We start from the raw sequence: 20421 nt of genomic DNA on the forward strand, positions 1-20421 counted from the left end.
CACACACACACACACACACACACACACACACACACACACACACACACACACACACACACACACACATTTTCCGATCTCATCGAATGGTATATAACACTATGGGTCTCCGAGGCTCCGTTCTAAAGTCGGTTTTTCCAGTAATTCTAATACCTTTCTATAGAGAAAAACAAAAACACTCGCGAATGGGTCTGCTGCAGACCAACCCTAGACCTTCAGTCTGAATGACACGATCGACTTGTAAACTCTAAAATATTCCATAGAAATCCGACAACACCGACAATGACATGCAGACGGCGCTTCAATCAGGTTAACATCGTTGAGTTTTTGTATGGTAAATTTTCAGTTTCCGCCGCTGAGAATCTTTAGTTTCGCGAATCAATATTATTCAATAAATAGCACTCTCGCTACACCTGCACTATCACTCAAAAAATCTTTGGAACTGCAAATCGGTTTGAATAGAGAAATTGAATGAAACAATTTTATTCCTTTGAATCTAAAGTGTGATAATCGATTAAGCATTCTTTGAGATGTTGATGGTCTATTTTAAAGTTTTTGGTCATTATTTACGGTGCTTCCAGAACCGGTATTCAAGGACCAGCGTAACCCAAAACGGTTCGTAAGGCCATGAATTAACATGACGAATAAATTGGAATAGTTTTGAGCCCAACTTTGAAGAATTTGTGGTATTGCCATCTTCCGTCATAGAAGATTGTATTTTAAAAACTGATCACCCTGTAATACCATAATCGGAAGTCGGAATCGGATAAAATTCACCAATTTTGTATTTGTTTATGTTTGAATTCTTGTTTTATGGAATTCGTTTTGGCCTTCTTTGGATTAACGATTGAGGTCTTTCATTCGTGATATTTCGGATATTTTTTTCGGGTTTATTGTAAAATGTTTTATATTTATGATGAAGATAAACTTGACATCTAGAGTCTAGATTCTAGACTATCTGAGCGGACTGTTGCGTCAAGCTACGTAAAATGAGGGATAAAATAGTAATGACCAATGTGTGACTGATAGAATCGAAGTCAACTATATATAGAAATGATAACAGACGTAAATAGCAGACATTCGGCCACCTTTCACTCGACATTTTTTTATAATGGTAAAAAACGTATTTAAAAATTACACACTCTAACTTTTTAGTATGCCTTTTTACTGCATTGTGATTTATACATAAAAATGTAAACTGAAAATGTGTTGATATTTGACCTAAGGCACCCTCCTTATCATCAACTAACATAATTAAATTCGTAATTGTTACAATTGATAAAACGCTGCAGTTTCTTGTAAAGATAAAAAATTATTATGATTGTATTCGCTCACACATTCATATTTTTAATCAAAGTTATGGTGTATAGTATCATGCATGTATAAATGAAAAAAAAAATTATTAAAAGCGAAATTGGTTTCTACACTTGACGCGTTTCTTTACTGATGTTCTGAGGACTTCTTACGTTTTTTGTCCGAGTCGATACTTTTCAGGGCGGCTGCTGATTCTTTTTCTTTTTTCTCTGTTCTTGAATAGTATCCCAATGCTACTATAGTGCTATGGCTCAAGGCACCCGATTGTGCATTTTAAGATCATGATTTATGAAACATTGTTTGACACATTCGAATTGTAAGTAAATCTAATAACATCATATTCACTGATAATCAATTTCATTATTCTCTGCAAACTGAAGAAAAAAACTTATCTTCTTGTCAATTTAATGACATTTTAATTTGTTTTGAATTTGAAAATACTGCCATCCTTCTACATATCATATTCGATCGATTATGTTGCCAAAAACGAACCGTGCTAAAATCGAAACGAGGCCGAGAGGGAAAAAGCCGCTTACACATATATATAGATATTTACATTGAAATGGACGGATTTCAACAATCTAAGCCCTGCTGGATAGCAATTACCGTGTGAAATCTCAAAACATATTTTGTTTACGAGGACAATTGTAACGTATATTGTCCAAAAACTTAACTAACTTGAAAAGTAAACATCCAATTCTCAAAAACGAGACCTTTCATTTGGGACTAGTTTGATCAAAATCGGCCCAATCATCTCTGAGAGCTCGACCTCTTTGTTAATAATACACATACATACAAACACTGACATTTGCTCAGTTCGTCGAGCTAAATCGATTGGTTCTCTGGACCTCGGAAAATTTTTCATATAGCAATGGTAAAAAGTGTGGTTTATCGGATAAATATTCGTAAACTAATGTTACCTTCAATGGCAAATTATAGCTCATATAGATAACCGCGGTCACTATTAAAGTCAACGTAGAAATTCCGTTACATTTTGATATTTTTACAGTGTAGTTGTTGAATTACATATATGATCTGTGAAAAAAGACATATAACAGATCGGCTGAAAAGTTCGTATCGTTTCTATGAGAGGGCGCCACTAGAATTGAATCCATACCATTTTCAGTTAGTACCAACCTTCAAAAGATACGTGTATAAATTTGACAGCTGTCTGATTATTAGTTTGTGAGATATTGCATTTTGAGTGAAGCTACTTTTGTTATTGTGAAAAAAATGGAAAAAAAGGAATTTCGTGTGTTGATGAAACACTACTTTTTTATGAAAAAAAGTGCCGCCGATACCAAAAAATGGCTTGATGAGTGTTATCCAGACTCTGCACCGGGCGAAGCAACAATTCGTAAGTGGTTTGCAAAATTTCGTACTGGTCATATGAGCACCGAAGACGATGAACGCAGTGGACATCCAAAAGAGGCTGTTACCGATGAAAACGTGAAAATAATCCACAAAATGATTTTCAATGACCGTAAAGTGAAGTTGATCGTCAGCTATCTCGATCAAAAAATATCAAAGGAACGTGTTGGACATATTATTCACGAATATTTGGATATGAGAAAGCTTTGTGCAAAATGGGTGCCGCGTGAGCTCACAATCGATCAAAAACAACAACGAATTGATGATTCTGAGCAGTGTTTGGAGCTGTTATATCGAAATAAAACCGATTTTTTTCGTCGATATATAACAATGGACGAAACATGACTCCATCACTTCACTCCGGAGTCCAATCGACAGTCAGCTGAGTGGACTGCACGCGATGAACCGAACCCAAAGCGTGAAAAGACTCAACAATCGGCCGGTAAGGTTATGGCATCTGTATTTTGGGATTCGCATGGTATAATTTTCATCGACTACCTTGAAAAGGGAAAAACCATCAACAGTGACTATTATATAGCGTTATTAGAGCGTTTGAAGGACGAAATTTCAAAAAAACGGCCTCATTTGAAGAAGAAAAAAGTTTTGTTTCATCAAGACAATGCACCGTGTCACAAGTCGATGAAAACCATGCTGAAATTGAACGAATTGGGCTTCGAATTGCTCCCTCATCCACCGTATTCTCCAGATTTGGCCCCCAGTGACTTTTCCTGTTCTCAGACCTCAAGAGAATGCTCGCTGGTAAAAAATTTAGAAGCAATGAAGAGGTAATCGCTGAAACTGAGGCCTATTTTGAGGCAAAGGACAAATCGTACTACAAAAATGGTATCGAAAAGTTGAAAGATCGCTATAATCGCTGTATCGCCTCTGATGGCAATTATGTTGAATAAAAAAAACGAATTTTGGCAAAAAAATGTGTGTTTCTATTAAACGATACGAACTTTTCAGCCGAACTGTTTTGCACTCAGTTTATACGGAGATGGCTTCACAGTTTTCGGAAAGACAGAGTGATGTGATAAATAATTCAAGAAAGACAGGGTTTTTAAAATTATTGATTAAAAAAACTTTCAAACCCTTTTCTATATTTCAGATATTTGTTCTTCTCTGCACATCTTACAAAAAAAATGAGTTTGATATACCATTCGACGCAGTTCGTCGAGATAGATGGTATATTCTGACAGACATGACTGATCCGGTTTTATTCCGGCTCCGGAGTTACAGGGTGACATGTGTGAAAATAATAGAAATAATTTCACTTAATTTCCTCTGCCACGGCTAAACCGATTTTCACAAAAGTAGTTTCAAACGAAATGTCTTACCGTCCCATAGAAAATTCCTAAGTTTCGTCTGGATCTGACTTTCGGTTCCGGATTTGTATGGTGATACGAGTTGTCAAAAAATGCCAATGTAGAGTGTGTTTTTAAAGTTATGATGAAAATAGGAACGAGTTTCCTGTCGGTAAAGTCTTATTGTTTTCAAACCTAGTTCTAGTGTATTGGGAACAGAGCGACACTAATCAGGCGCCGAGCCATGCTAACGTTTCGCCCGTTAGCAAACGGTAGAGTAAGGAAGATGTTTAGTTTTGACCAAATCCGAATTCCAGTTCCGGAGAAAGATTTTCAAAGCTTCAATTATTTTTTTTTAAATAATCCGACTTCCGGTTTCGAAATGACAGTTCAAACAGTTACGTGAACGTGAACCTTTATGATGTAGCGGTTCACCTACTTGAAAATTGGAACGTCGTGTGCTTTTTAAAAGCAAGGTGCAAAAACAAACACAAACAAGATTTCGTGTTAAAAAAAAATGATTTATAAGTCAATTAGGAGGGCCTAGGCCCTCGTATTTGTATTATAAACAGATATAACTGAACATAGGCAGTGTATTTGACAAATGAAATGCAATGTACCCTTTCCGCACATGAAATCAGCTTGTAGGTATTGTGATAAATAAAAATCGTCAACATTGAATGCAGAGAAATAGTTTAGTCAACTATACGAAAACGATGACATGACATACAAAAAGACGTAACAATTAGCAGTAACAGAGACACAACCAATGCACAAACCTTGTTTCTTTTCCATCGAATGGGCAACCGAGTGTTGATTTCACCCACCCGGTTTCTGCTTCCGTTAATTTACTAGCATTCAATTCCGTTTCGAATCCGTATAAAAAGCTTGATCGGTGATACAATTGCGATAAATGTCAACAAATAACTCTTCTGAAATTTTCTCTTTCATTGAGAGAAAATCTGCAACTGTTTTCTCCAGGTATTAGTAGTTCTGTCATACGGTTAGGTGATCTGGATTAGTGCTTAGTACCATAGGCGCAGAATAATCCGATTATTTTTGGATCGGCTAATGTGCATGTATTACCATTGTTCCTCTTTTCGTGTTAGAGTAGCAAATATTAGTTTAAACGCAGTAGAACGAGTAGTATATGGGAAACAGTGCAGAGATGTGCGATAGTTCTAGTGTTATTCATTTATGTTTTGCAACTTTCGATTATTTGAACAATATTTTGCTAGAAGGAAGATCATTGAAAGTCGGAAAACACGTATACACAGTTTCAGAACCTAGATAAAGTCCAGCTGGAAATGAAACTTCCATGAATGTATCAGTTGTACTAAGAGAAAATTTTTACTAGACTAACTAACACTAGCGGGGAATTCTATCTGATACAATAGTCTATGCAACCGAATCTTTTCTACCCGAGTCCGCACTCGGAGACAAGAGTAGTGGTGTGGATGGTGAAAGTTTCAAACCCGAAGAAGACTTTCTATCACGATACAATGCACTTTCGCAATTTTGATTCTGAGCTACTGATTGTAGAGGAAGTCCACCTTTAGCAGAACTGAATGTCGTCAGCTTATTCACGCTGGCATCCGAGGGAAAGGTGGTGGTGGTACCTAGACGACTGTTTCCCCATCCCGCTCCAGAACGGGGCAAAGTAGCACCTGAATGCTGAGCGGTACTTATGGAGGACCGATTAGTTATCCCTTCCAAAATACTTGCCGGTTTTTTAACCGGATTGACACGGATTGGTACGATGCGATTGTTTGGCTCGGAACTTTGTCGATAATGGCTTTGAAGTGGTGGCATACTGGGCATATGACGGGTTCTACTAACATGATCTTGATGATATCTAGCATCATTTTTATATGGGTTTTTAGTTCTTCTGCCGGACAGCAAGTCTTCCGATTTTCTTCGCATGTGTACTCCGTCATCAGTGAAAAGATATTTTATAGCAGATTGATTTTCTCCGGGGACGGGACGATGGTGTACAGGCAAATTTTCATTTTCATTCTCTTCCAGTACCGAATCGTAAGACGAAGCAATGGAGAGTTTATGTGCTGTGTTAGGTGTATTGGGAACGGAGCGACTCAAATCTGGTACCGAACTGTGTATACTGTTTCGCCCGTTGGCAACCGGTAGTGTAAGGAAGGTGCGAGAACGGGAAATATTTAGCAAGCCGCCATGCAAGCGCAGGGAACGGGTGTTCAAAGAATTGGTTCGATTCCGAATTTCAGGCGGAACTACAAATTCTCCATCGAAATCACGCCGATCTACAGGACCCCATTTTTTCGCGTATTCGGTCACCATCCAGTCGAGGTCTTCTTGCACAGTCTGCAGAGTAACGGATGGTTACGATGGGTAATTCCAGTCCAACAAGAGAGAGCACGCAAAGAAAGAGTAAAATGTTATTGTAAAGAATGCGGTTAGTAAAAATATTTATACAGAAGATATCGTATTATTCTATGATACAATCCGTTTAGTGTCTATTGCTATTTGCATGCTATACGAAGATTAGATATCACGCCTGTCACCTCGTATTGTTTAGTTGCACATTTTTCAGTTATTTCTCTTGAATCGGAAAAGTGACTACAGTAGTTAAACATACCATCAAATCAGAATCAAAGATGGGCGCCAGTATTACCTATAAACAATTTTTACCAAATGACAAATAGTATTACGACCGAGGTAACCGACTCAATATCCAATCTTTAATTTATAACCTACCAATTCCGGCTGGTTCTGAAAGTAGTACTTTTTAGCACGACTAAGCATGTAAGAGTTACCGCAACGTGAAACTTTAAGGGAAAACACAAGCAATCGAAACATAATATCAAGCAAATCATTGAACAGTCTCTTAAATTGTAATATCTATAATACATATTAGATCTACTGGAAACTGTTTCTCTACTTGTTAGAACAGCGAATGAAAGTATTTACCTGTTTCCTGGGTAGAAGCTGAGATTTCCATTCTCGCAGCTCTTTCTGCAGTGCCTCATCACATTCGCGCAGTTTGGCGGTTTCATGTTCCAGCAGTTGCTTGCGTTTTTCGTTTTGTAACTGTTCGAGTTCTCTGTTCCAATAAGAATAAAATTTCAATTTTATTAGAAAATTTCCAAAATGTATGAACTATTAGAATATTTTACTACTGAACTAGAACTAATTAAATTGCCATATCCGTACCTTATGGAACCATCTGAGGTAGCTCTCAATTCTTCCAACTGTTTGCTGTGCTTGGTTTCGAAACGTATCTGCTCTTGATTGTAGCGTTTCTTCTCCTGCTCTTGGAACTAGAATAAAATAAATAAAAATTAGCTGACTGATTTCCAAAACCACATAAAAACAAAATTACCTTTTTCAATTTTTCTCGCTCCAGCTCCGGATCAGTCGTCATTGATATACGTAACGATTCGCGGAACATCATGTCTCGAGCTTTCCGTTCGGCTCGAATCCGCTTTGGCAGAGCGCGTTTTTCAATAGTCTGCCGTTTCAGCAGTTCTTCCTCCTTCCGGGAAATCATTCTGTAAACATAAACATAGGAATTATTTTTACACAATAGATGTTCCAACAATTAGTGCACCTTTTAATTTGATCTAACTCTTTCTCGTGACGGATGATCATTTGATGTCGCTGCATGAAGCAAATGTCCTTCACGTGCCGTTTCGCCAGTTGATGTTTATCGTGAATGTGTTTTTCCTCCAGTTCCCAGAGCATAGCCTCACGGGTTCGCATAGCCTGTAAAAAATTTTTTTTTGTTCGTTATTGAGTCCAAGAAAGCATTCCGGAGGCACATTTTTACTAACCGTCTGTTTCTGCTGTAGGTAGCCCTTATCAGCAGCGGACAGTTTTTCTCGATATATTTCACTGATCCTCCGCAAGGCCAGTTCATGGTTCTCCGACAAAGTGGCTAAGAAGCTCTTTTCACGTTCCTCGTGCTCTAGTTCCATCGCCGTTTTTCGTTTTCGGAATTCATCTTTTCGTTTCTCCTTTGGTAGTAGATCCACTTCTTGTTTGAGCAGACGAATTTCCTGCTTGAGGCTGTCCCGAAACTGCGAACAAAGAAATTTTTACATCAACAATTTTACTTCTAACAAACAACGATTGAGCACAACTCACCAGTTTTAAATCACGTTCCTGCTCGGCTCGAATCTTTTTCGATGTATTCCTAAGTTCAGTCTCTTGTTGTTGCTCGTACTTTTCCACAGTTTGTCGATGCTGCCGTGCCAGCACATCCATATCAGCCTCAAATGTACGCTCCAGTTGTAACCGTTCCTGTTCGAACTTCTTCTCCTGCTGCTCTTTGGCAATCGATTCCTTTTGCTGAAGTTCATAAAATTGTTTTTTCTCTTGTTTCTGAAGCATTTTCAGTTCTCTCAGTTCCTGTTTGCGGAACAAGTGATCATCATACAGCTTGTTGCTATCTTCATCACTGTAAATGACCTTGCTGGTAGTGGTCGTAACCTGAACTCCATCAATCTCGAACTTTCGTGTTCGTTTGCGCGTTTTCTTCTTAAGGTTTTGAATGTGAATCTCTTCCTTACTGAAGTTTCGTTGGCTAGGTTTTGTTCTAGTATTGCTAACAATAGGCGGAACTTTGTCCTCCTCCATATCGACCACTGGTGGTTTCCGACGCAGCTGTACTTCTTCATCCACAGACTGTTCTCGGCTGTCGTGACTAGTTGTAGTGGCTATGCTTTCAGCATCACTTCGATCCAACAGTTTAGCACCAGTTGCATTCTGCTGCGGTTGCTGTTGATGGTGTTGTAATGGGGTACTTGCCGATCGTACCGAACCGCCACCATCCATCGATCCGACGCTGCTATCGGGCGAAATCCTTTGCTTTTCTATAATCTTACGCTTATTCACTATGATACTGACATCTTCCCGACTCCGGTTGAAGTCTCCGTTTAACTTATTACTAGAACCACTTCGCAGTGGCGATGAAATCGATGAGCCCGATGGAGACCGTTGAGCAAAACCACCGGCGGTTGTTACCGTGCTGCCTGTGCTTACACTACTAGTACTGGTAGTTCCAGCCCCCTGATGGGTTAAAATAACATCCATTACCTTAACATCATCGCTGGATTCGCTAGGGCCACAACTGACATTCGATAGGTCACTAATCGAATCGTGATGATGGTTCAACACATGCGACTGCTGCTGCTGCTGCTGATGCAAGTGAAGATGGCTGGTACCGCTGTTTATTAGATGCGCGTGGTGCGAAGAGTCCTTCACCTTGATTTCCTCTTCTCCAACGGTGACCACCGAAACATGACTAGTGTCCAATAATTTACTGTTACTATGATTAGTACTATTACCTGTAAATATAAATAAAAACATTTCAATGGTCTGTTGCTGCAGAAAGCTCCTTCTAGCACCTTACCTATAAACAGCTCATCGTTGATAAAATCGTCCTGCTCCTGCTGTTCCTCCTGACCTTCGCCGATAAAACTCGGACTAACGATCAGCACCTCACTTTCGTCCAGTTTACGTGCAATTTGGCCACCACTCGATTGTTGCTGCTGTTGCTTTCTGTATTTGGGCGAAAGGTTCTCCAGGCTATCCAGCGACTGGAAATCATCATCCGTAGACGATTCGTTGACATGGGTTTTATTTAACTCATTGGAAACAATAACAACTTCGTCGCTACCCTTTGGCGAAATGACACGTGATCTTCGCTGCGAGGACCCAAATGATTTCGTCGAAGAAGCGGACGACGAAGAACCGGAAGGAACGACGGAATTGTCGATTATCACTGGCGGATGGCTAGTGACAACGGTGATTTGGCTAACGTTAGTGGCAAGACTGTTGGACGGATCCGCTAGTACGGTATCGTTGTTGATTGTGATCATCGACGTATTATTTGTGTTGGTTTGCTTGCTGTTCGGTGTTGATGTTATTCGAATATCATCATCCGGCAAGAGCGGCGGAGGAATCATGTGGGGAGGGTACTGCAATTGTTCATCATCGAATGGAGGAAGCATTGGTTTTGGAATGGCAACGGTTGTGTTTACTGGTTGTTGTTCTTTGGGATAAGGCGATTCAGTCCGCGATGGAGACTCTTCGCCATGCAATTCTTCGGTCATGAATCGTCGATTGAACGATTCGTCGTGAGGTTGTGGTGATGCAGCAGGGCTGTCCTTCGAAAATGGCTTCGGAGGGGAAGGTGCATGCTCTTTCTTGGGAGATTTGATTAATTCATCGCTACTCAACTGACGATCTATTGTCACGGGTGAAGATGGTGTTTTTGAAATCACAAAATTATCAGGGCGGTCAACGCCTCTGTTGGCCGGAGTTTGTGGAGTCTCCGGTGGTGTAGGAGGAACAGTAGTTTGAACTGTCGTGCTGACCCCAACACTGGTCGGAGCGCTTCGACTACTTGGCGATGATGGAGTTTGAGGCGGCGGAGGAGCCGGCCCTTTTTCCTTCTTAATGACACCTTTTTTCTCAACTTCTATGCTACTGCTACTGCTGCTAGCACCACTTGTGTTAGTCGTGCTTTCCGCAGGTTCCGCATCCTCTTTCGAGAAACGTTGTGCATTAGCTGGTGGTAATACTGGCGCTGGAACCGAAGTTGGTGACTTCTTAGCATCGCTTTGTACATTACTATTACTGTCACTCGTCGCGGCTGAAGGAGACGTTGCAACTGATGGTGTTGGTTTTGAACTGGGAGCTGAGCTTGAAACAGCCGGTGGCGTTTGCACTGGCGAAGTGGTGGTAGTGGCAGCTGCTGCTGTTGTTCCAACTGTTGCTGGTTTTGCATTACTATCATCTTCAGCCGGAACAGGTGTCGACTCTTTAGAATCTCTGGATGATTTCGATAAGGATGTGGGAGTATCTGGAACTTGACAAAAATAAATGCAATATAGTTGCAGCATAACTCGCCAGTAAATTTCGATACAGTAGTTGAACTAAACTTACGTTTATAGGTTTCTTGACTTTGCAACGATGATGAGTCATCGTCCAAGTCGAGCGGGAGCGCAGAACTGCGGGGTTCCTGTTACGTGGAAAATCAACGAAAGAGCAAAGAGCAAAATAATTAATTAATTTCTGTTTTCTTTGATAATCACCTGAATGGAAAATTGAAAACCAACTGTACTTAACCTAAACGGCTAAATGAAAACTATGTTGAATTTTTTTAATAACGAATTGGATAACAGATGATAACAGTACACGAAAGTTTTAATTAAATAGATACAATAGCTGAATAGGTTGAGAAAACAGAAATTATACTGATTCTGATTTGAAATTAACTGATAAAACATACAAAACCAGTAAAAGTAATGGTTTGGCGAAGAAAACTATAAAATGAACCATACGTTTTCTACAAACTATTGAACAATTGCCAGACTAGAAGTTTACACGCTAGATGCACATTCATTCTACTGTAAAACTGAGAAAAAGTAAAAAAATACGTGAGTGAATGTGAACGCCAGTCATTCAAACAAATGAATGGTAAGTTGGTATTTACAACACACCAGAGACAGAGATTGTGTATTTCTCCTATTCTGTGTTTACGTTTCGTATCGTTGTATGCCAATCAGCAGTAGAAGGCTTCAACACTCACGAGCGAATAACAATCAATTTGGAATAATCGCAACCAACTGCGAGGCAGAGGCACCTCCGCTGGTGATAATGATGTATATGTCTCTTGGTTTCAAACACTCTAGTCTGACAAACTTACCAACCCTCTGATAAAGCGATCTACGCTTCGCCTGTCTTTTTGCCTTCTATTTTATGTTATCCATGTGTTTTGTAAATTGATTTAAATCGTTCAAAATATTTAGCAGCGTGCGAAAAGAATAAACACGTAGTTGAATTAGATTCGCCTTGATAATGTTAAGATTACTTGTACTACTACTATGATTTTATTAGTATGAACACTGACAATTACCTCCGCTTCTTCGTCCACCAATTCTTCTTCCACAACGTCTGCTTTATACTCCAGTAATAGATCCTTAATTGGTTTGGAATCCAGATTACCACTGATAAATGATAAACCCATTAGAATATCCGTAGAAGGCCTCTGTTGAGGATCCTGAAAATATTATTAACCTGTTAGTAACAGCATCAAACTTCTTCTCGGTAGGATTTTTCACCTTGACCAGTGCCTTGGCAAGAAACTCGTTGAAACTTTTAGACCATTTGGAGGGTTGATCGAGTTTCGGAGGATCACTTTTCTGAATTTTGAGCAAAACTCGCATTGGGGACATCTCACTGTTGGGTGGTTCCATCTGGGCAAACTCAATCAATGTGATACCGAGTGACCAAATGTCCACCTTGAAATCATACGGATTGTCGCGAAACGTTTCACATAGCACCAGTTCCGGAGCCATCCAGTACGGTGTGCCGATAAAGGTATCATGTTTCTGCAGTGTGTGCTTATTTTTCGCAGAAACACCAAAATCCGCTAGAAAAACCAGAAATATAAAACGGTATATATTACACTTCCAGTCATTACTATATGTGAAGATGACACTTTAACCTTCCGACTAGTTAGTTACTACACTTACCCAGCTTGACGCCACCGTCCATCGTTAGTAGCACGTTGCCGGCTTTCAGATCGCGGTGTATCACCTTGTTTTTGTGTAAGTGATACAACCCGGCAACCATGTGCTTGCAAACGTAGGCAATCTGGGGCTCAGTCAAAGGTTTCTCCAGTTCCACCATAATACTATCTAAGGCACCACCATCACAGTACTCGATCAGCATCTGGAATGTAAAAACAGAAACGGTTACAGACTCAAAGGATAGAAGGAAGGATATGGAATCTGCGATCAGATTTATGGGCTGAGGCCAGTGTGTTTTAGGGTGATTTAGAGGGCTATTTTCACGCTTCAAATCTGATTTTCTCAGAAACGGTGACGAATATCAAAAACCACAACTGACAATCTCTTAGAAAATTAGTTTAGATTATTCTGTGAAAATTTCAGAATGATTCATTGACTATAGCGGTCGGGAAAGTTTTCTCTAAAGAAAGAATTGCATAGCTGAAAACGCCGTCTTTCAACTTGTTCATTGAATATCTCGCCTTCAAAAGCATGGATCAAAAATCTATCCTGACAATGTAATTTAAATGCGATTAGTGCATAAAAACATATATGTTGTCGCGATAAAAATGAAGTGAATGTTATTTTTGTGAAGGTAACTCGATTTCTATGAGGGCACAATTTTTTTTGCTCTTGTATCCTGGTAACGTAACGAAACATGAGAGAGAAATAAAATCGGCTCAACAAGGCTGCCAAACAAGCGGTAGCTTTATTGTATTTTATGTGATGTAGTCAAACTTGTAACCGAAAATATCAAAACTTTCTTGGCCACCCGGCCCCATCGACAGTCATTTTGCACATTTGCGAGAGAGCATGGAAAGAAATGTAATACGCACAGCGAGCCACGTGATTTTACGCGACCTACTGGCCTCAGCCCTTAATCATTAATCTCATTAAGACTGTTCGATTGATATACTGGTCCCACAATCAACAGATTACCCCTGTAATCGATGTGAATATCGCATGGAAATAAAAAAAAATCCATTCAATTCCACTATAATATCTTTACTATTTTGCCACTAACCTCAACCCATTTCGCCGAAAAGTTTATTTGTCGAATGACATTTCGCCGAAAGATCCTCAGAACGGACTTCCCAAGAGAACTTGTCAACTTAATTATATAGTAAGCATCAAAGCATTCAATATTTGTTGTTGGAAAATTCATTAAACTATCGGTCAAATAAAAATTCTTAGTTCACAGAATTATTTGTTAGTTTGTATGGTTGAATTAATCGAAGTATTCGGTAATTTTAGACAGGTGATCAAAAATTATATTATGGGTCTGATTACAGAAGGGTCAGCAACTGAAAATTCGGTGAAATTTTCTAAGTGTGTACAATGAGGTCTCTTTTTATGCGACTTTTCACGCGGATTTCCGAAGTTACACGAATTTCCGGTGTTTTTTTTTAACGTGGATTTCCTAAATTACGCGGTTTTCTTGTTTTGGCTTAGAAATGCATGAAACGTCGGGATCTGGTGTTATCCCGAATTTTTTAAAGTCAACCCGTTGACACCTAGAAAATTCAATTTTTCATCAAAAAATTTTTAGATTACACCAGATCGGGACGTTTTATGCATTTCTAAGACATTCAGCAACAAATTTTTTTTTCCATTTCGGATTCCAAACGCGTAACCGAAATTACGCGATCCCAAAGTCGATCTTTACAAAAAATGTTTTTTTTTAGATTACAACAAATCTGGACGTTCTAAGATATTTGACTTCCAAAAAATTTTTTTCTTTAGTTATGAGGTTTTTTTATGCGGATTTGCAAAGTTACGCGGTTTTTTTACGCGAATTTCCGAAGTTATGCAGTTTTTTTTACGCGGCTTTACGAAGTTTTTTCATGTTTTTTCTTACTCGGAACGTATCCTCGCGTAAAAAGACACCTTAGAATATGCAGTTTCCGATCAGATACCGCATGCTTTTTGTCCACATAGAATAAAGCAAATTCACATCTTAGAGTGAACCATTACCTAAATGTATTGAACGAAGAATACAATTAATGGAAAAATAGGGCCTTTATGACCGTTGGTACAAACTTCTGATGGACATAAATTCCCGATTTCCATTTTCCGGTTTACGAGATAAAAATTTCCGGTTTTAAGAATAGGCTCTGCTTAGGTGGCGTTAGCAGTTCAACATAAACTGCTGACGCATTGATGAGCCGAAGCCAAAACGAGAAATAGAAAATACCCAGCACAAAACCGGTACCCATGCAGTATCAAAACCCCTAAATAACTACAATTGTTTCTTTCGACACGTTAGTAAAGACAGCATTTCGGTACAACAAGTGTATATGCAAATAGACATAACTTTACGTCTGGTCAGCGGTTTATGTTGATCCGTCACACAGTGGTCCAAAACTAGAAAAAGACGGTCAAAAGTCTGTACTGACTTTCACTGATTTTTTAAAGCAAACTGTCTTCGAAGAAGTTTTACAAGATTATGTAACGCTTCATTTGAAAGTAGCACCTTAATTTTTGCAAAGGGTGTAGTACCGATTTCGAATAAAAATATTTTTTTTCACAAAAAAAATTTTGTTGCTATCTTGTTTTGAAGAAAAAAGCATTTGAAGTATTTTTGCTGAAGATATAAATAATGTAAAAAAATGGTTCCTGAGCTATATTCGCTTTGTTTTAAAAACAGTTTTTTTATTTATCTACGTAGAATCTACCTCTATTACCTAAGTATTTACTATAAAGTATTAGGTAGCTTTTCCCAATACTTTTCACAACCTAATTTATCAATCTATTACCTAAGTATTTACTATAAAGTATTAGGTAACTTTTCCCAATACTTTTCACAACCTAATTTATCAATTAGTTAATCAATGATACCTAATAAATCATTACAATATGTCACTTAGTCGCATTGCATTCGATCAATCAGTATCAGTCACGCGATCGTCCGAGTTTTCTGTGTCGCTAATTTCTTGTATTTTCTTGTTCTGTTGTAAGTTCTAGCATATCAATTGCTTCCAGTGACAATTCCTTTCAAGCTTTCAAATTAATATAGTGTATAACAAGATAATAATGTATATAGATTATTACTATACATGCTAAGCATGTATGCAAATATATGAATGATATTTCTATCCGACTTCCGAGAAGGAGTGAAATCAGCGACTACAAGTATGTACGCGCCTAAACACGCATAGGGATGTCGGAAATTTCGAATTACTCGATTATTCAATAATCGAGTATAATTTTGAAACTAATCGAATGAAATTTACTCGATAATCTGGGTTATTAATCGATTACTCGATTATTCATTCGATTATTACTATGAGATCTTTTAAATTATTCGATTAGTTCAATGATCGAATATTGGTTTTAAGCTATTCGATTAAATATTACTCGATTATGTGGGTTATTAATCGATTACTCGATTAATCGATCGATATTACGACATCCCTAAACACGCATAAACAAGTTCATGCTTGCACGCGCAACTTAAGCAAATTGTTGCGATTTTGTTTTTTGTTTACTTTTTGACAATTAACAATATTAGACAAAATCTAAGTGGAACTCGATGAAATTTTTTAGGCCTTTTCAAAGTTAGTTTTCTAAACAAAATACGATAAAGTATTGTAGAAGTACAAACCTTTACGAAGAGATTCCATGTTTAAACGTGTAAATAAATTGAGTTATCACGAAGCAACACGATTATTAAGACGAGATGTTGATCGTGCGACGCTCACTGCAAAAGCGAGTTACAGAAATAGCAGACGTGTGCCGCCCTCCGTTTATTATCCATTCATGGTTTCAGCATGGCCATAAAGAAAATGAGTCACACGAGTAGTACTCATATTCGCATTGGAAAATAAATTGGGTTAGGAATTTATTTCCCTATATTATTGTAAAAGTTTGATGCATTAAGTTGCATATTTTGCGTCGGCACAAGGTTTCCTAGGTAAAAAAAGGTAAAATGATGTATAACTTATCCAGAAAAGATAAAACCTTCTACAAAATTATGGGATTTTATGTTTTCTACAATTATTCCTAACAAAGTATGCATAAAAAATAACTCGAAACAAGTTATGATTAAAAAAACTAGTTTTAAGGGGGTTGTCATAATTCAATAACTAAAACTAACTTTGAAAAGGACTAAAAAAAATTCCATCGAGTTCCACTTAGATTTTTTTATAGTATATGGCATATCTTTTCCTAAAAATTTTGTCAAAATCAGCTGCATAAAGTTGCACATTTCGCTTCGGTGCAAAGTTTTATCTTAGGTAAAAAAAATGTTGTATAACTTTTCCAGGAAAGATCAAACCTATGCACTACCTTCAACAAAAATATGGGATTTTTTTATTTTCTACATTTGTTCCAAACAAAGTATGCACAACGAAATAACTCGAAATAAGTTATGAATAAAAAAACTGATTTTGAGGGGGTTGCCATACAAACGCTTTGTATATCCGAAACGGTGCGACCTAGATTTTTGGTATATTTGACAAAGTAAATTATTTTCAATAGTTCTAAAACTTTGCAGAAGAAAAAAAATCTGATAAAAAAAGTTCCTCATAAAAAAAGTTATGGTTATATTTTTTGTCAAAGTAGATCATGAACAATTAGCGATAGAATCAAATTACGCGGTATATACTTGAAAATAATTTCTTAAAAGCAACTATATGCATTAAAAGAACGGTTTGGCAGCTACTGAATCATGTCCACGTTTTTATTGAATCGAACCACTGTGCGTTAGGTGACGTAAGCAGTTCAACATAAACTGCTGACGCACTAATGAACCGAAGGCGAAACGTAGAAATAGCTTCTGTTTAGTTTTTTTTCAAACTTCCTTCAATTCAAGCTTTAAACTGAAATCTCATGTCAAACAAATCTAATTGAGGATCGAAGTTTTTTTATGTATATAAACATATAAATAAGAAATATTCATTATTACAAGTGCATATAAGAAAAACAAACAGCCTTTTTTAGTAATCTAGTAGTTTTGGTAACAAATAATCGGTTTGTACTGAAAGCATATGACTGATTTTATTATTTTCTTTTGCATTTACATTTCCTCTTTAGCTCATCAGTGCCTACCAGTTCATGTTGAACTGACAGGTCACTTACCAATTCAACATAAACCGCTAAGCAAACATGAAGTTATCCTTATTTGAGACATTTAAACTTAAACCGAAGCACAATGTATTTACTGATGTTATCGCAAACGTAATAAAATTTACGATATACTGGTCGTTTTCACTGTATTTACTCAGCGCACATGACTATTTCTATTATTTTTTTTGTATACCTAGATAGGCTGAAAATGAATCAATTAGAAACAACTATCCTCCGGTAAAACCCATTCCATCTAAAAACATATGCGATATACTTTAACAATCGAATTTTAGCAATACAGAACATTTTTTCCCCCAAATTCCGAAAATGAACGCTTGTTTCTCTGTTTGTTTGGCTGCCATTTCAAAACATTTCGTACTGATCTTTCTACGTTCCTTCCTGAAGGGAAAGTGAAAATTTCAGTTTGATGGGAAAATTATAAACGGCATAAAAGCGTTGCGATTAATGCTCTTATACGTACTGTATTTTACAGTATTGTACTGTATTTTCGACCCAAATATTGCGAACTATGTTTTACTCTCAGATGTTCTGTATTGTTCATATAAAAAACTTAATACAGAATTTTAAATTTTTGTTTCGATTTACCGCAATATAAAACATTAAAAAAGAACAGTGACAACAGCTATCGAATATAAATACATGAAAACGATTTGTCTCTTTCTTTGTTTTCCATCATGGTGTTTTCCTTATTCATATTTGTTCAGAGCGCGACCCAACGATTTGGCTAAATTTTGTTGATTTTAAAAAAGAAAAATGTCTCTACTAATAAGAAAGACTACACTAAACAAAATCATCATTAAAAGTGCCCATTTCTCAAAAATAATGCTTTTATTGAACTAGAAAATGCCTTAAAAAGAGAAATAAAGACACTATTGAGATAATGAAAATAAATCATCTGATTATTCGACTTGAGAATTTATAAGGTTACATAAACCAATGAGAATTTCTCTTTGTTCACTTTCTCTTCTGCTCATAACTCCTTGTTTTCACGTTTACTTAGAAAATATATGTGTAGAATGGAAAGAAAATATTTCCATTTTTCTAACAGTACCAGATATTCAACGAATATTTGTATAATAACACAGATACAGTCGAAAGAGAAAGTAAACAAAGAGAATCTGTCAATTGCTTTTAGGCCTCTTTCAAATGTTTACGTCGTATTATTTTTATTCACTATTGCTAGATAAAATGCGTAACGCAAAACGTACTGTTTTTCCAAGTCAATTTACTATATTTATTGATTTTTATTCTACTGTTTTTTGTTTGTTTTTCGTCAAATAAAATATACAAGCGTTAGCCATGATAAATGCCATACGCTGTTTAAATTGTGGCAATTCTCTTACAAACACGTTTGCTTAATGAACGAAACCCTGCGTTGAATTGCAATGGAAACCGTAAATCCAATTATTGACAATGTCCTGTAAGACAAACAATTTTAATTATTGAAAAATGAATTTTTGATCAAGTGTTGCCATCTGTCTACAATTAAAACAAAATTAGTCGCCAAATAAAATCCAATTTAAAATCATTAGATATACATATACCTTAAATTTTTCAAAACCGTTCTGCTGTCACGCCTGGAGGATTTTCTAAAACAACATTTTTCAAATGTACCTGTTAGCAAGGATAGCTTTTATCGTATCAAAGAACGTTCACTGGCAACTCTTCAACGATTGAATCAGTGCCATCAAAGAGATACGGAAATCATCACAACAAGAAAAACCTGGCATGGCTCATTTAACATAGAATCGACACCAGTGCGAGAGCGAATTTCTCTCGATGACATTTCTGAGAATCAAAGGTTAGCACGCTGCTGTGGGGATCCTCTCTGAAGCAACAAACGGTCGCTTATTCTCGTTTCGCGATCCTATTCTATACAGGCAGTTGACAATTGCGATAGAATTATTTTACTATTGCCGCTTATTCTAACTATGTGCATATAACCTTTGTATAAGTTGTGTCTATGAAAATGTCTGTGAATGCTCCACACAAGGGTTTTGAAATATTGCAACCTAGTATGAGAATCATCAAGTTGAATCATCGATTCTATTTTCTGCGATAATTGTCAACTTGCGATTCTCTCTTGGGAAATTCCACACAGCAACGATCATTATCAGACTGTAAATTTTTTTTAAGGGCGTGAAATACTCAAAGTATGAAGTGGAGCGAAAAAATGTAGCAAAATTCTCTCAAGGTTCATGCATTGAGAGAATCGAGTTCTTGTAGCATCTTCTACCGGATTGAAAATGTTGTATACAATATAGATAGCAATATAGCAGCTTCTGTCAAATTTTCGGCAATCACCAACACTGCCTGTTAGTCAATAAACGACACGTCATCCAATTTTTAAAATGCGACATGTATACAATTTTAATGCTTCGAAATGAGATTTGCAAAAACGCGCAAGAATTTTATTTTGAGTTCTAAATTCTAAGCGTCTCTCGTAAAGTAACCAGACAATAATAAAAAAATATAAGTTCTTCATAATGAACTCTCCGCTGGTTTCTAACCAGTTTTATTTCCTAACAGCCCAATTATTTTATCTTCTTCGAGAAAACCTTTACAAATTATCTGGTTCTAGAAGAACAATGTCACATTTGTAGAAATGATTATTCGAACAGACTTTGATTTAGATCATCTACCATTAATATTCTGAATTTCAAATAAAGCAATGATTAATTAAATTAGTTTTATATTCTACCAGTTTAGAACAAATTGGCAAGGATACATCTCATACCGAAAGTAATGCAAACCATGAAATTGTTCTGATAAAATCGGCTGCTATCGATGCAACC

At 37.2% G+C, this 20421-nt stretch overlaps 1 protein-coding gene across 12 annotated transcripts in view; it reads right to left on the reverse strand.

The window, feature by feature from the left end:
• LOC131438963 (serine/threonine-protein kinase 10) overlaps nt 1–20421 on the reverse strand; it is a 90430-nt gene that overhangs the window by 22025 nt on the left and 47984 nt on the right. For 7 of the 12 annotated variants that reach the window (XR_009231024.1, XR_009231020.1, XR_009231025.1 and 4 more), the window contains 13 exons: nt 12503–12701; nt 12089–12399; nt 11884–12027; nt 11678–11719; nt 10911–10986; nt 9373–10833; nt 8106–9307; nt 7793–8038; nt 7570–7724; nt 7342–7510; nt 7173–7279; nt 6930–7062; nt 4766–6323 (listed from right to left, as the gene is read on the reverse strand). Coding sequence is in view for 2 of the 12 variants with exons in the window: in XM_058609401.1 (XP_058465384.1) it covers nt 6930–7062; nt 7173–7279; nt 7342–7510; nt 7570–7724; nt 7793–8038; nt 8106–9307; nt 9373–10833; nt 10911–10986; nt 11678–11719; nt 11884–12027; nt 12089–12399; nt 12503–12701 (4245 nt within the window). In the remaining 10 variants the exon portion in view is untranslated. The remainder of the gene's footprint in view (nt 1–4765; nt 6324–6929; nt 7063–7172; nt 7280–7341; nt 7511–7569; nt 7725–7792; nt 8039–8105; nt 9308–9372; nt 10834–10910; nt 10987–11677; nt 11720–11883; nt 12028–12088; nt 12400–12502; nt 12702–20421) is intronic. The other 5 variants (XR_009231027.1, XR_009231029.1, XR_009231028.1 and 2 more) reach the window with 5 other exon arrangements.

This window comes from Malaya genurostris, chromosome 3 (assembly GCF_030247185.1).
Source record: "Malaya genurostris strain Urasoe2022 chromosome 3, Malgen_1.1, whole genome shotgun sequence".
Lineage (NCBI taxonomy): Eukaryota > Metazoa > Arthropoda > Insecta > Diptera > Culicidae > Malaya > Malaya genurostris.